The sequence below is a fragment of the Geotrypetes seraphini genome, chromosome 14 (assembly GCF_902459505.1).
Source record: "Geotrypetes seraphini chromosome 14, aGeoSer1.1, whole genome shotgun sequence".
Lineage (NCBI taxonomy): Eukaryota > Metazoa > Chordata > Amphibia > Gymnophiona > Dermophiidae > Geotrypetes > Geotrypetes seraphini.
In genome coordinates, this window is record NC_047097.1 from 68,204,150 (window position 1) to 68,221,409 (window position 17,260).

General features: G+C 41.9%; 1 protein-coding gene across 1 annotated transcript in view; it reads left to right on the top strand.

Annotated features, from left to right (window-relative positions):
- MCTP2 (multiple C2 and transmembrane domain containing 2) overlaps nt 1-17,260 on the top strand; it is a 179,318-nt gene that overhangs the window by 52,187 nt on the left and 109,871 nt on the right. The window contains 4 exon segments of the mRNA XM_033919914.1: nt 5,932-6,074; nt 8,433-8,509; nt 9,962-10,073; nt 11,017-11,055. Coding sequence (XP_033775805.1) covers nt 5,932-6,074; nt 8,433-8,509; nt 9,962-10,073; nt 11,017-11,055 — 371 coding nt within the window.

The following is a 17,260-nucleotide window of genomic DNA, read 5'->3' on the forward strand; positions in this document are numbered from 1 at the left end:
TATTCTTTGAGATTCTGCCTGGAATCTTGCTACTCTTTGGGGGTTCTAGAATCTTTTGTTATTCTTTGGGTTTTGGCCAGGTACCAGGGACCTGGATTGGCCACCGTGAGAACAGGCTTGATGGACCATTGGTCTGACCCTGTAAGGCTATTCTTATGTTCTTAAAAAATGAATCTTTGCTCCATCTGCAATAGCAACTTATCCAAACTGCCCCCGCCCCTCTTCCAGGACGGATGTGGCATGCACAATAGGAAAAACTTGTAATCCTCAAATGAGTGGTGTTTCTCCATTGAAAGTTGTACCGATGGTCTGTCCACCACAGAACATTTGATTGCACTCTTATGATCTATGATTCTTGTGTTAAATGGTCTTCCTGTCTTTCCAATATAAATTATATTGCATGGGAATATTACTAATACTACTATTTATCATTTCTAAAGCGTTGAAAGGCGTACGTAGCGCTGTACATTTGCACTTGACATGCATTAGATGGATCCTTCTCAAAAGAGCTTACATATAGGGGCAACCCAGCATTTGTCTGGCCTTTGCTGAAGCTTTCTCCACCCGATTAGCAGCTTTCATATCTTCCCGGATGAGAACTCCCAAGTCCCTTTCTGCAGTAGTTCTTGTTAAGTTTTCACCCTTCAAGGTGTATGTTTTGCATGGATTTCCGCTTCCAAGGTGCATTACTTTACATTTCTTGGCATTAAAGTTTAGTTGCCAAGTACTGGACCATTTTTCCAATACAAGCAGGTCTTGCTCCATAGTGTTGGGTCTGGTTGCGCTGTCAGATTCTGAGGCCCTGCCCACAACGCTGCATAGTTTAGCGTCGTCAGCAAATAGTGTAATTTTGCCTCGAAGTCCCTGTCAGATCCCCTACAAAGATATTAAATAGCATCGGGCCCAAGACCAAGCCCTGCGGACTCCACTGGTCAATCTCGACGTTTTTGAGGGGATACTGTTTACCACTACTCTTTGAAGCCTGCCGCTAAGCCAGTCTTGTACCCATGCTGTCAGTGTTACTCCTAGTCCTAGCGAGCTCATCTTGTTTAATAACCTACGGTGTGGAACACTATCAAAGGCCTTACTAAAGTCCAAATACACTATGTCCAGGGACTCATCCTCATCCAGTTTTTTTGTTACCCAATCAAAGAAGCTTATCAGATTGGATTGACAAGACCTTCCCTTTGTAAAGCCATGCTGGTGGGGATCTCTTAATCTTTCATCATCCAGGAACGTGTCTAATCTGTTTTTAATCAATTTTTCCATGAGTTTACTCACTATTGATGCGAGACTCACCAGTCTATAATTTTCAGCCTCTGACCTACCACTCTTTTTGTGGAGCCGGATAAAGTTGGCAGTTTTCCAGTCTAGGGGTACTTTTCCCTTGCTCAGGGAAAGATTGAAGAGCATGGCCAACGGCTCTGCCAGGACATCGCTCAATTCTCGAAGTACTCTAGGGTGTAGATTGTCCGGACCCATAGCTTTGTTCACTTTTATTTTTGATAGCTCACGGTAGACTTCGCTTGCAGTAAATTCCATGTCCTGGATTGGGTCTTCCGAACCCCCCCTTGTCTGTAGCTGAGGACCGGATCCTGGTGCTTCGCAGGTGAAGACAGAGCAGAGATGAATATGTAGAGGATGTAAGAGCGGATAGCGTAGCTGGTTTTAAGAAAGGTTTGAACAAATTCCTGGAGGAAAAGTTCATAGTCTGTTATTAAGATACGGGGGAAGCCACTGCTTGCCCTAGGTCGGTAGCATGGAATGTTGCTACTCTTTGGGGTTCCGGAATCTTCCTATACTTTGAGATTCTGCCTGGAATCTTGAGACTCTTTGGTGTTCGAGAATCTTTTGTTACTCTTTGGGATTCTGGAATGTTGCTACTCTTTGGGGTTCCGGAATCTTCCTATTCTTTGAGGTTCTGCCTGGAATCTTGAGACTCTTTGGTGTTCGAGAATCTTTTGTTACTCTTTGGGATTCTGGAATGTTGCTACTCTTTGGGGTTCCGGAATCTTCCTATTCTTTGAGGTTCTGCCTGGAATCTTGAGACTCTTTGGTGTTCGAGAATCTTTTGTTACTCTTTGGGATTCTGGAATGTTGCTACTCTTTGGGGTTCCGGAATCTTCCTATTCTTTGAGGTTCTGCCTGGAATCTTGAGACTCTTTGGTGTTCGAGAATCTTTTGTTACTCTTTGGGATTCTGGAATGTTGCTACTCTTTGGGGTTCCGGAATCTTCCTATTCTTTGAGGTTCTGCCTGGAATCTTGAGACTCTTTGGTGTTCGAGAATCTTTTGTTACTCTTTGGGATTCTGGAATGCTGCTACTCCTTGGGTTTTGGTCAGGTACTAGTGACCTGGATTGGCCACCATGAGAATGGACCATTGGTCTGACCCAGTAAGGCTATTCTTATGTTCTTATGACTTGGCCAAAGCCACAAAGAACTGTCATGGGACTTGAACCTGAGCTCACTGGTTTCCAGTCTTCTGCTCTAACTATTGTTTACTTCTCCACCGAACAGTGAAATTGCAGGAAACCAGTACGTCTGTCTTTATCAGTTCTGTTCTGCAACCGTCAATATTGTGCTAACTTGACACTTTTTCCCTGCTTTACTTTGTAAATCGTCTTTGCTCGTCTGTTAATTCCAGGCATTAATATTTTCTTTCACGCAAGCCTAACCATTCACCCACAGAACAATTTGGACATTATGTAGCTGTCAAGATGCCAGGGGATTACCCGGCCTGCCTTGCCTGTGTGAGACTGACACCGGCGAGGCCCAGCACTTGAGATATTTATTTTAAGAGTAAGCTGACAGGCATGAAGGCCTGATCCCAGAGTAGCAATCTCATTTAATTAAAGGCATTTTTTATTATAAGGGTTTTTTTTTTCTTTTTCTTTTTGTTCTCTACTGTTTTAGATCAAAATTGACTGTGAATGTCTTACTCGCATGAAGAACAGTTGTATGGAAGGGAGGAAAACAATCATTCTAGCCTGATCGAATCAACCTTGAAAAGAGTTTGGTATTGAGCTGGTGTAATGAAAGTTTAGGCTTTATAAATTTATTTATCTGTTTAAAGAAAGAAAACCTGCTGATTTTCTTATCTATTAAGGAAAATAATCTTGATATGTAGAAAAAACAGACTATAATGACATATAAGCACCGTTTGATTTCCAAGCACAATACCATAGCCATTGCGTAATCTCTAGCCTTCCTCTTACGTTTTCACTATTAGGGATCCTCTGTGCTTTTTACAGGCTGTCTTGATTTTCCCGCCATTGGGAGAACATAAGAACTGCCGCTGCTGGGTCAGACCAGTGGTCCATCGTGCCCAGCAGTCCGCTCACGCAGCGGCCCTCTGGTCAAAGACCAGCGCCCTAACTGAGACTAGCCCTACCAGCACACGTTCTTGTTCAGCAGGAACTTGTCTGACTTTGTCTTGATTCCCTGGAGGGTGTTTCCCCTATAACAGACTCCGGAAGAGCGTTCCAGTTTTCCACCACTCTCTGGGTGAAGAAGAACTTCCTTACGTTCATACGGAATCTATCCCCTTTCAACTTTAGAGAGTGCCCTCTCGTTCTCCCTACCTTGGAGAGGGTGAACAACCTGTCTCTATCTACTTTGTCTTTAGTCCCTGGAGGGTGTTTCCCCCTATAACAGACTCCGGAAGAGCGTTCCAGTTTTCCACCACTCTCTGGGTGAAGAAGAACTTCCTTACGTTCGTACGGAATCTATCCCCTTTCAACTTTAGAGAGTGCCTTCTCGTTCTCCCTACCTTGGAGAGGGTGAAAAACCTGTCTCTATCTACTTTGTCTTTAGTCCTTGGAGGGTGTTTTCCCCTATGACAGACTCCGGAAGAGCGTTCCAGCTTTCTACCACTCTCTGGGTGAAGAAGAACTTCCTTACGTTCGTACGGAATCTGTCCCCTTTCAACTTTAGAGAGTGCCCTCTTGTTCTCCCTACCTTGGAGAGGGTGAACAACCTGTCCTTATCTACTAAGTCTATCCCCTTCAGTACCTTGAATGTTTCGATCATGTCCCCTCTCAATCTCCTCTGTTCGAGGGAGAAGAGGCCCAGTTTCTCTAATATTTCGCTGTACGGCAGCTCCTCCAGCCCCTTAACCATCTTAGTCGCTCTTCTCTAGACCCTTTCGAGTAGTATCCAACGTACCTTTTATGAAGTACAAGCTTTCTGCGTGCATAACTGCTCCATTTGGGTTAGATGTAAGGAGTTGTGCTCAAAACTAGTCAGTATTGGCTGCAAAGGTTGTATCATTTCATATTTCTCTTTCATTTTTCTTGTCAAGTTACTGCGAGCTCTACGATCACAAGGATTGATGTGCAGAACTCAAAGCCATAGTTATTCATTCAATTTTCTATACTGTTCTCCCAGGGGAGATCAGAACAGTTTAAATGAATTTATTCAGGCACTCAACCATTTTTCCCTGTCTGTCCCTGTGGGCTCACAATCTATGTACATGGAACAAGGGGGGAGATTAAGTGACTTGCCCAAGGTTACAAGGAGCAGCGTGGTTTTGAACCCACAATCTCAGGGTGCTGAGGCTGTAGCTTTAATCAAAATGTAGTGAAAGTGAGCCAAATAAAGGAGAATGAAGCCGTTGTGACATCACTGATGAGGTTGGCTCTTATTGGTGGAATGAGGCATTATGATGTCACAATAGTCGCTCTGGTTATCAGAGGCTGAAACTTTTCACACTATTTACTCAATTTTCTATACCCCAGGGGAGCTCAGAACAGTTTACATGAATTTATTCAGGTCCTCAAGCATTTTTCCCTGTCTAGCCTGGTGGGCTCACAATCTATCTAATGTACCCGGGGCAATGGGGGACCAAGTGACCTGTCCAAGGTCACAAGGAGTGGCGCGTGTCAGAACCCAAAACCTCAGGGTGCTGAGGCTGCAGTTTCACCCCTGTGCCACACTCTCAGACATAGTATGGTAGGAGCTAGCATGTCTGACAGAGATGGCAAAATATAGTTAACAAAGCATGGTAAAAACATAATACAGTATATGAAAAGCATGGTATGTATTACAAAGCTTGGGTAGCACAGTATGACATGACTTGGCAAAATTGGTAAGGCAAACGTGCGTGATGAAACAGCAAACACAGACGCATTGAAGATTGAAGCTGATTTTAAAGGTAATCGTTGCCCCATGGAGGAATGCCACATTGTAGAAATGCTGCTTCCTACATACAGGTCTTGGCTCCATTGACTGAAGAGATGCCACTGACCTAAGCCCAAAGCAACAACACAAAGAGAAAAAAGGTTCCAACCTAAACTGCAGTAAAAAAACAACCGAGAGCAAACAAAACAAAACTTGCAGATCTGTACAAGACGTAGGCAAAATTGATTGTGACAAAATAATTATATGCAAACCCTTTTACCAATCAAGGGACACGACACGGTCCGTGTTTCGGACAAACCTTCGTCAGGGGTCCAAGGTAAAAAAGGGGGAATAACAAAAAAAGTCACAAAAAATTGTAGAGTAGCAGCAAAGTATAAGCGACGGCTCATTGCAGTGGCGAATTTTGATGTCGCTTATACTTTGCTGCTACTCTACAATTTTTTGTGACTTTTTTTGTTATTCCCCTTTTTCACCACTGACCTAAGCCCACCATGCTGAGTAATGATGCCCAATCTCTCCAAGGCTTTCTGCTGGGAAGGGTGAGTTGATGAGGCAGACATTTGATTGTCCTGAGCCAGTCCTTATCACCTGGCTCATGCTTTGAGCTGGCCATGAATCTCTCACTCCTATATTATATGCAAATCTGCCTCATGCATATTCATTAGGGATACCTTGAAAACCCGACTGGCTGGGGGTCCCTCCCGGACAGGTTTAAGAACCACTGGTCTAGAGGTTTGCACCGTTTGCATGCGTCAAAGGTGCCGTTAACGGACTTTTCTTTTTCTCTCCAGGTACAAGCGATCCATATGTGAAATTTAAGTTCAATAAAAAAACTCTGTATAAAAGCCGAGTAATGTACAAGAACCTGAATCCAGTTTGGGATGAAACCTTTGTATTACCCATCCAGAACTTGGATGAAAAACTGCATGTGAAGGTAACCCATTTGTTCAATACCTGTGTTGTGTGCTATATGTAAGCATTTTGGACTAGATTCAGTAAATCGAGATACATCTTCCAGTCCTGTAAGCTCTTTGTTATTTGCGATTGTATAATTGTAGTTTGTGATCGTAACAAACCATTTTTTTCTGACCGTTACGAACTTGAATTTATTTGCTATATGTCACTTAATACATATCTTAATGGAGGCATATCAAAACCAATAAACCCAATCCAATCCAAATGGTGCCCAAATTTTGAGGCCGGAAAAATGTATGCCAATTGCTATTCTACAAATTATTGACTCGCAACTGAAATTTCCAGAACATATTTTATCCGTTGTTAAGGTTAGGATTTGCCAGCCTACAGCGTTTAGCCACCCACCGTTCAAAAGGTATTAAGAAGCTCTAGACTACTGCAACATCAGCTATGCAGGTTTATCAAGATTAACTCAATCATTACAATCCACCTCAACCAGACACAGGAGAACCCACTCACTATTCACACGCCCGCCAACCAAAAATGTCAAACGAAGAAAACTATATGACAACCTAATGGCCACCAGAGCAGCAAAACTAGACAGACAACTCACCAATCTGCTGTCTTCGATCACAGATTACAAAACCTTCCAAAAAGAAACAAAAACCCCACTCTTCAAAAAAAATACATAAAACTTATTTAACACGACCAGATCCTTCCCAAGCTCCACCTACTATACTATCTACTCCTTATCAAATCTAAAATGTTCAAATTACTCAACAAGTATTACCTAATTTCTTGACAATTCTTATGTAATACGTCTATATATCTTGTAACTTCATGACAACTCTTATGTAATCTGCCTTCACTCTTCTGGTTCTCATTTATTTAACCAACCGCTTTAAAAAAGCGACCCCACCCAATATGTTATTCCCCACTCCCACTTTCTCCCTTTCTTCTCCAAAACATGTAACGTTTCCCCTCCTTTCCCTCTTACCCTCACTTTCATGTCTGTCAAGTTATGTTTTTGATGTTCACCCATCGTCCTTACATATTTATGACTCTTTTCTCTTTCTAATAATTTTACTGTGAACCGGCCAGATACCTGTTGATGGTTGGTATATTAAAAAGATAATAAACTTGAAACTTGTAATTACAGAATACCGCAGCCCGCTTTTTATGCAGAGCTAGACGTGACCCTCCTTTGTTTAAGCATCTACATTGGCTTCCTATCCATTATTGTATTAAATTTAAGGTCTTGATACTAGCATTTCGAGCTTTACGTGAGAACACCCCCAGACTACCTTTCCCGTTACACAATTCCCTCGCAAGTTTTTTAATCATTAAATTATCAGAAGTTGGTCCCAGGTTTCCTAGCACCTAGTGCTTGGAATGGTTTGCCTTCCCATTTACGTCTTGAAACATCCGCGAAACAGTTTAAGGTAATTTTGAAAACTCATTTATTTTCCTTAGCTTTCAATCTGTATTAATCTGTGAGGGGTTTTTTCTTTGGTTTGTTTTTTTTCTTTTTATTTGATTGCTCTAGGAGTGTGTGAGCTTTACTTTTAATTATGAAGTTCTTTTTAGACTTTTGATCTGGTTGCACCACGATTTAGCGATTTTATCATGATAAATGGCGCTCGGAGTTGGGTGGCATTTATAGAATTAGCGTGTGGCTCCAAGGTCCATTCATAGCGTTGGGCGTAAAATCATCGTGTGTAAGTTAGGTGCGGATAGGACTACCAGACGTCTGGATTTGTCTGGGGGTCTGGACGGCTTTTCAAAACCCGGCACTTGGTCCGCGTTTTGAAAAACCTCCTCAAATCGTGTTGGGCATGGAGGAAGTCCATGCATACGTGGATGCCATGCGATGATGTCATGCTTGGACTTCCTCCCTGCCTGACAATAGCAGGCAGCGGGGGGGGGGGGGAGGGGAGGGCTAGGGTGGGACTGGGGGGGGATTAGGGAGTTACAGGGTGGGGATGAGTGGAATTGGGCGGGCTTGGGGGCAGGTCTGGGGGGGGGGGTCCAAAATGGCTGCCACAACTTCTCGTAGCAGCTCATGGTACTACATGAGCTGACCATTGCTGGCTGAATATCGGGGAGAACAGCTTGTGAGAAACAGTGATAAAGCAGAGCCATAATAAATGTTGTGTTTTTTGATGCAATATTGGTTTCATAACGTGCAAATATTTAGTAAAGTGAGAATAAATCTGTGGCGATAGCGTGATGACTACTTTCAAGATTCAATTCACGGTACCTCAAGCTCCATTGCTAGTCAGAAGATTAACTATTGACCGCTGGTTTGATAAATGCTGGTCAGAAGACAAAACCTCTTTTTAATTTTCCCCCCTTCTTTTTAATCCTTTCATACTAGGTCTATGACCGAGACTTGACCACTGATGACTTCATGGGCTCAGCATATCTAGAGCTTAGAGACCTGGAGCTCAATAGGTAACTATTCTCTGCATTGAAAGGATACGTGAATACTTCAAAAGGGTGACCCGTCAAAAGCGCGCAGGAGGAATGCCCACTTCTTCCTGCCATGCTGAACTCCCCCCCCCTCCAACCGCATAATTGGTAGGAGGGATGCCCTCTAAAAAGAGACATGTAGGTGGTTTTAAGAAAGGTTTGGAAAAGTTCATAGTTTGTTATTGAGAAAGACATGGGGGAAGCCACTGCTTGCCCTGGATTGGTAGCATGGAATATTGCTACTCCTTGGGTTTTGGCCAGGCACTAGTGACCTGGATTGGCCACTGTGAGAACGGGCTACTGGGCTTGATGGACTATTGGTCCGACCCAGTAAGGCTATTCTTATGTTCTTAAATCTGGACGTCCCTTAACCCTAGCCATTGTATAGGTCTCTGGTGAGGCCCCATTTAGAATACTGTGTGCAATTCTGGAAACTGTGCCTTCAGAATGATATAAATGGGGTGGATGTCCATCCAGAGGCCAGCTCCAAAACTGGTCAATGGTCTCTATCATAAAGCGTATATACATAGACATATAGACCTTAATATATGGAAGAAAGGAGGGAGAGAAGGGATATGACTGAGCCATTTAAACATCTCCATGGCATTAATGTACAAGAGGTGAGTCAAATGGAGGAAAAGTCAAGAATGAGAGGACATAGGATGAAATTAAGAGGTGATAGGCTCAGCAGTAATGTACGGAAATACTGTTTTATGGAAAGGGTGATAGATGCGTGGAATAGCCTTCCCAGTGGAGGTGGGAGAGACAAAGACTGTTTCTGAAATCAAGATACCATGGGATAGGCATGTGGGATTTCTAAGGGGGAGGAGGAGATAGTGGATGCTGTGGATGAACATACTGGATGGGCCATTTGGCCTTAATCTGCTGTCAGTTTTCTATGTTGTCATGGAATCTTGACGTCTAGGGCAGTGGTATTCAACCCAGTCCTCAGGGACCACCTGGCCAGTCGGGTTTTCAGGATATCCACAATGAATATGGATGACAGAGACCTTGAAAACTCGACTGGCCAGGTGGTCCCTGAGGACTGGGCTGAATACCACTGTTCTAGGGTCCTGTGGTGAGATCTGTGCAGGTCGACATGGAAGTGAACTTGTGCAGCGATAACGCTGCATCTCCATATAGGGAATTCAATGACTTCTGTGATGGCAGCACTGCAACCCATATATACAAATCCATTTTGACCGCTGTGCAGAGCCCTCTATAGAAATGCCTGCCTACCATGACATCACATATGGAAAGGACTCCAAAATCAAACGGCCCTTTGCATTAAATGAAATATAAAAGTGTGTAATTTTTTTTTTTTTTAATTGGTTTTGGAAACCATCAGATGCTTGAGTTTTAAGGTCCATAAGTGTTACCATGATTAGCAGCAATGACAACAAGAAAATAAAAGAACTTGTCCATTATTCATAGACCTACGGAAAAGATTTTTAAACTGGAAGATCCCAACAGCTTGGAAGAAGACATGGGAGTGGTTGTGGTAGACTTTACGTTGTCCGTCAGGCGGAGGAGCACTAGAACACCTGTAAGTAGCATTGCCTTTCCGAGAGCTGTGATTACCTTATCAGTAGAAATCAAAGCGAAAGGCCTTGGGTTGCTCCTTTTATTTATACAGCTCATTGTTCAAGCTCTGGTCACAGTTCTATCAATTGGCACCTCATTTTAGACGTCTAGAAAGATAGGCCCCTATCTCTTGTCAGTCACACTTAAAACTTAGGCGCCTGTAATATAGGCCAGGGTTTTAAAAGCCTACATTATAGGCGCCTAAGTTGATCTCCCTAAGAGATCCCACGTGCCTGTTCCACGCATTCTTGAATTCAGACACGCTCCACGTACTGAGCTGTCTCTTCTCTTTGCTCAAATAAGTATAGCTTTTGAAAGCTAGTCAGAGGTGTATTAAGTTACTGCAATCGAAAAATCTCACCTGCAACAACTCGGTTAGGAATAAGTAGAGTAAGGAATAGACCAGTGGTTGGAGCAGGAAATTCTTCTGCTGGTTCCTTGCGATATTGGGCAAGTCACTTAACCGTTCATTGCCTGTGGTACAAGCTTAGAATGTAAGCCCTCCGTGGACAGAGAAGTACCTACTATACCTACCTGCATCTAACTAAACAGGTGTGAGTTAAATCCTACTAAATAATTAAATACCTGGATTAGGCTTCTGTTTCCAGAGCTGGCCGGGAATGCTGCTGACGTGGGCAGACTAAGGACTTAGGACGCATAGGGGGGGGAACCTGTTGGAATTATTAGGCTAAGTGAGCTATGAGGGGTATACAAAATGGGAAGGGGGGTGAGTGGTTGGGTGGGTAGGGATCAACCCAAGGAGCAGGCATGAATTGCCAGACCAGAGACAAAAAAAGAAAAATTAAGGCAATGTATGACTCTTTTCCTAATCGACATATCTCTTTCTTCTTTGTCTGCTGTTTTCTCTCCTTGTGGTTCTTACTATTTGGGGAATTGATGAGTAGAAATGGTCAACATGCAAGAGGCTGAGCTACTCTTCTAAGGTAACAAATCTCTTTTCTTTAAATTTTCACAATCAATACAAGCATAAGCTCTTTTCAGGTGTGGGGTCAATTCCTTGGATATAATGTTCCAACCAATAACTTCCCTGTAATCCTAAGGATATGCCACACATACAAACACATCTACAAGTGTGGTAAAACCAGTTAAACTGATATCGTTTATAAAGGGAACCGTAGACTTCAAACACCCAAACACCCATCACTAGTTGGTGTTTTAATGGGGTATGAATATCATGACACGTCTACGGACCTCCCAGTCAGGCTTATTGATATTTACAAAAAAAAAATGCTGAAAATTGCATCAACCCAGACTGTAATGTAGCAAAAGTACGTAGCTTGACCCAACGGGAGCTCAGCCGTTTCACTTGAGGAAACTATAATTGACCCGTTTGGTAAAACGGCTGAGCCCCCGTTGGGTCAAGCTAAGTACTTTTGCTACATTACAGTCTGGGTTGATGCAATTTTCAGCATTTTTTTTTTTTTTGTAAATATCGATAGCCTGACTGGGTGGTCCGTAGACGTGTCATGATATTCATACCCCATTAAAACACCAACTAGTGATAGGTGTTTAAAGTCTACGGTTCCCTTTATAAACGATATCAGTTTAACTGATTTTACCACACTTGTCGCAGTTTGTATGTGTGATTCAACTGTAGCTGAGCAAGTATTTTTGTTCCAAGTTGTTTGATTTGAGATTTTCACGTTAAGATGGAACCTAAAGATAAAGCCTGGCGAACAGCTATGAGTTTTTCATCAGGTGTTATGAAAGATCTGATGAAGGGAATAAAAGAAACTAATGTAATGTATAAGGACTAACCCAGGCCAATCAGTTCTCAGGAACCGACAAAGACATTGTGTTTTCCAAACGTTAAGCTACATTGGGTATCAAGGCTTTCTAAATCTGAATTATTACATAGATCTCTGCAAAACTGGACAGTGGGGGTCATATAAGAAAGTTTGCAAGCATTTACATACGTATCCAGCATTTGAATGACTAATGCATGTGGACAGCTATTTTACAGATGCCACCTTTACACTTGTAGGTCTGCAATAATCATAGTTTCCAAGGTAACATGTTCTTAGTGTATTTTAGATGTGTTTAAAAAAGTGTCTGTTTCTTCTCTTATAATGCAGCATGGGATAGATTCAGCAAATGGAAACAAAAAAACTGGTTCCCCCCACCCAAATCCACATGGAGTGCTAGTCTATAAACGGCATTCCAAATTGCGTGCCTTTTATAGAATAGTGCTTCGAACTGATTTTCGAGCCAAGCTTTGGGTGTGAGGATTTACAGCTGCTGAAACCTGGTATAAATCCTGATGTGTAAGGTAGGCCCAGTTCCCCAGTATTGAGTAATAATGTGCTCATCCGTAGTGACTGCCCCTTTCCTGCCTATGCTCCTCCCATAGCCACGCCCCCTTATGAGCTCTGTGCTATAAAAGGCTCTACATTTTGGGGGTCAGGCATCTTCTTGTGCCCTCCAAGAGTGTAGGAATAAAGAAGACGCTGCCTCTTTGATAAGGTTACCGGATTTCCCTGGACGGCTTTTCAAAACCCGGCACTTTGTCCAAATCACTATCAGGCAGGAGGGCGTCGTGCATGTGCGGATGCCACGTGAGGTCATCGCGTTGCATCTGTCCGCATGTGGATGCCTTTTTGCTTGATGAGAGCAGGCATCATGGAGGGGGGCTGGGGCGGGTTTGGAAGTAGGACTGGGGCGTAACGGGGTAGTGATGTGTGGAAGTGGGCGGGCCTGGAGGGTGATCTTGGGGTCTGGATTTTCCAATGAAAAATCTGGTAACCCTACTCTTTGACGGCCAGCTAGGTCTTAAAATCAGAAGAAGAGTTGCTATAACTGAGCTGGCTTAACTTGTACCCACAAATACTGTTGATGTAGAAGAGTTGAAGAGAGAGAGAGAGAAAGAAAATATGGAAGGGATGCAGAGGAGTCTGACAGCTAAAGGAAAAGCTTGGAGCGGTTTTCCCCTGAGAAATCTAGATCCAGATGCCAGGGAGCAGACATCATGGTACTAAAACATTCAGGCCAGGCAGTTCTTTGAGACTTTTGCATGCTTTGAAAACCCCTAGTGGTGATAAGGTGCAATTACATTACAATTTAATTATTACAATTAAATGTATGACATAATAATAATCAATTTATATACCGCCAGGCCGTAAAGTTCTATGCAGTTTACAGTAGTTTTTTTTAAAAACAACAACAACAACAACAATAAATGAAGTTGAATAGAACTAAAAAAGTTAAAAGCCAATAATTAGAGACACTAAAATGATCAAAATAGTGCATAATAAAATTTTTACGAATTAGCTGCCTAAATACTTTGAAAACAGATATGTTTTTAGATGTCTCCTAAATCCCCCATAAGTGTCAGTAAGCAAAAGCAATTGTTCTAAATCCTGACCCCATAATGCTGCTTGAGACGAAAAAAGATTTTGATGATGTTTTTTAAGTTTATATCCTCTAACAGGCTGAAAAACAAAATTCAGATTCGAGTTTCTCTTATGTCTATTAGTTGCAAAAAAAGAAAAGCTCAATTATATATTTGGGAGCTAAACCAAACAAAGCCTTAAAACAGAAGCAACCAAACTTAAACTTCACCCGCGCCTCTGTTGGTAGCCAATGCAGTACTCGATAGGAGGGTGTTAAGTGATCGTATTTCTTCAGCCTGACCGCCGCATTTTGTACTATTCGCAATCGTTGCATATTCTTCTGGGAAATTGCCAAATAGGCAATATTGCAGTAATCAAGCTTTACCAAAACTCTAAATGATGAAACCTCAAAATACGCCCTAACGGACCGAAGCTTCCAAAGAGTAAAGAAACCCTTTCTGACCAAAGAGTCCACCTGGTTCTTCATAGTCAAGCCCTGGTCCAACATTATTCCCAAAACCTTAATGGTAGATTGACTAGGATAGCTGAATTTCTTTATACGCAATGATGTTTTAGTATCAAATGGTCAGATGTTTCAATAGATTTCCCCTTCAATTTTCACCAACTTAAAAAAAACCCCAACAATAACAATTGAGGATGAAAGTAAACTAAATAGGTATGTCCAATACTTGTTATCAGAAATTATTTAATCAAGATACATTAAATTTAAACATAAATGAATAGCAAAGCTACAGTAATTTACCTTTCACGTGTGATTAAATTTGCATTGATTGTACCATTTTAGTTAGTGATAATATTCAAACCACAAACAAACATGTCATGCCTTTCAACTTAATACCAGCTTTGTTCTAAGATATCCAGAACCACAGGAAAGTATTTGATTAGGTGACTCTTAAAATCAGAGAGTGTTTCACAGTCCCAAAGTTCAATAAAGTACAAAAAGTGCTTATCTGTGTGCATACAAAAAATAAAGTATTTTTTAAAAAAGCTGTTTGAATCGGTATCACTGCTTTCTTGTGCTGGATACCACTCAGTTTCGTCCTGCCACCTGCCTGAACTAGCAGCTCCTCTGAGGATCCGGATGGTTGCTACTATCCTAGCTGTAAACAAATTAAAGGAAACAAAACCCTAACCTACCTAGATTAATGCAGGCTAAAGTCAGTATCTTCTTAGGCTAAGGTCATATATTTTTAACTACATGTGCAAAAGAAAAAATAATTATTTTATTCCTAAGCTGACCTTCCCAGAACCCTCCACCCCAAAAAAAAAATTGCTTTTGATATGAAATCAGCTCACAGAGTTTCAGCACACATTCACACAGTATCTGAGCCACCTCTGCTTTATCTGAATATCCAAATTTCTTTGATTCAGAAATAATGAAACTCCTAATTACCTCACAGTCTCATAACTTTCTCACACAGAGCCTGATAGTGCTATATGACTGGAAACAGCTCTGCACCACAGAACTTTCTAGAATGCCAAGACAATAGATAACTCTCAAAACTGTAGACTCTCAGGGCCTGATTCTGGAACCACGTACCAATTGTAGGCATCCTGCTGCCATCTAACAGACCAATCGGATACATCTTTAAAAAAAGTCAGTGTGGCGAAGGATGCCTACAATGTAGGCATTTGACTTGCGCCTATGGAAGTGTCTAGCCATGCCTACAGATCCCTAAGGCTGGCAAAGGCATGGCTTATGCCGGAAGTGGCCTTAGGTGTCTGTAGGTGTACTTAGGTGAAGGGATTAAAACTCTATTTCACAGTACTTAATACTTCTTTTTAGCAACAGGAGTCACAAAAATCCAGTTTAGATTTTGGAAAAACACTTTAAAAGCTCTTATCAATTTTCCTCTGAAATTATAACTCCAAACCTAATTTAGAAATCTCCTTCACAGCCTTCTCATTACACACCTCAGCAAAACAGCTCATAAACAGGGTTAATCTGCAGCATTTCTCATGAAATCTAGCATTTATGTTCTGATTCCTGCTGGAGACACTCTGTCTCTCATCTCTATGATTTCCTTGCAGCTCACAGGCTCTGTGCATGGGCCCATTCCATGAGCAGCCCTTATCATTTCCTTTCCTGCCTCTCCTCTGTAAGTGCTTTCAATTTATTATTTCTTTTTCTTCCTGTTACACTTCACCTTTATTCTGTTGAGGAGGAGAGTAAATTTTCCCCAAATCTTGTTCTGATATTTCCAACAGGAGATATTTTGCTAGTAGACTTTTGGGGTTTTGTGTACCTATTCAGAGCATAAGATATTAACGGTATTTCTTTAAGAGGCTGAGAGAGTTGAAAGCCCGTCAGCCTGGGCTCCTCAAGAACAGAAGGAAATGCTAGGATCCCCAGGGACTGCTCCATGCTTAAAAACTCAACAAACAATCATTAGGGCCTTGGCGTGATTTTACCCTTGGTGTTTACTGATTTTGCTCTTGAATTCTTGATCTTTGGGGATCACCAACAAAGGTATTTCAAGATGCATCTGGTGCCCAAGTGGCCTTTATTTTTGATGGCTTGCATTTTATTCACTTCATCTTAGGTCGTAGCCTGACTACTATTTTGCCCAAGAACCAGAGAACTCAAGGGCAGGCCCATAGATTGACTTAATTGGTTCCTCCAACCAAAAAGACATTCAAGTGCCCAGTCTTAAACTGAACTGCAGTTTTCCCCTCTTCATTTAAAATGCCAGTGTCCTCTGCTTACATTTATGTAGATACTCCAGGGTTACCCTCACACCCTAGAATGAATATGGCTATGCAGTCTCTGAAGCCTGGTTGACGAAACGTGCAAAGAAATATCTCTAGTAGGATTTAGTGTCCATTTATGACCAGAGGCCTTCACTGGAATGTTTGAAAACTGTTTCTGCATTTGCAAAAACTCCTTATTTGGGTTTTCTCTTGAACATCCCTGAAGATGTGTGCCTGTCTGTGTTTTGCATAGAACAACAAAATAATATATAATTACAAAAATGGAGTTTGGTGGGAGATGTCATGAAAGTCATCCAGGCTTTGCAAGCTTTCCACTCAAACCCGTGTTCAGCCAAAACTCTGTCTTCTGTCATCCTTCCTTGTCTACTATCTCTGTAAATTAATCACTTTTTTTAATAACCAAGATAAGACAATATATCATTGCTTGGCAGGTCATTCAGTTCCCAAGACTTTGGCTAACATCTCAAGATTACTCCCAAACATAAAATTTTTTTTTAAAAAAACAAAACAACATTAAAAAATAAAAAAAAACACCAAAAACAGAATGCCAAGGAATGCTATCAGATTAAAGTAAGAAAAATTCAAAAATAACTATTTTTAAAGTGTTGTTCCATTGTCTTGAAACCACCAGAGGGCAGCAGAGTATCGCCTCTCGTTTAGGAAGACCAGGTCTTGGGCCTAAAATCTGAGCTTACTAGTAAATGGTCACAGAAGGCAGTAAAGAACTCCCCAGCATGCTCTGGGAAAAGCTGACAAACAGCGGTGAGTTCTAGTTTATTGATTCTGTTACTGCACTAAAACAGCAGTGCATCAATTACTGGCTTTAGTTAGAAACTCTGGTCTATGGAGCAGCAGTGTCTGGCAGCTTGGGGAAAGGGTATTAGAGCTCGGAAGAAAAATTTGTTAGTGTGGGGGAATATTGGTGTCAGGGGAAGAGTAGCTCCAGGAAAAGCAGTGGGCTGAAAACTGTGCTCGTGATTGGTTAAGGATCCTGGGAATCTTAGGGGGGGGGGGGGGGGGGGAGGAATGCTTAGAGTCCAAGAGAACTATACTGTCTGCAGCAGCC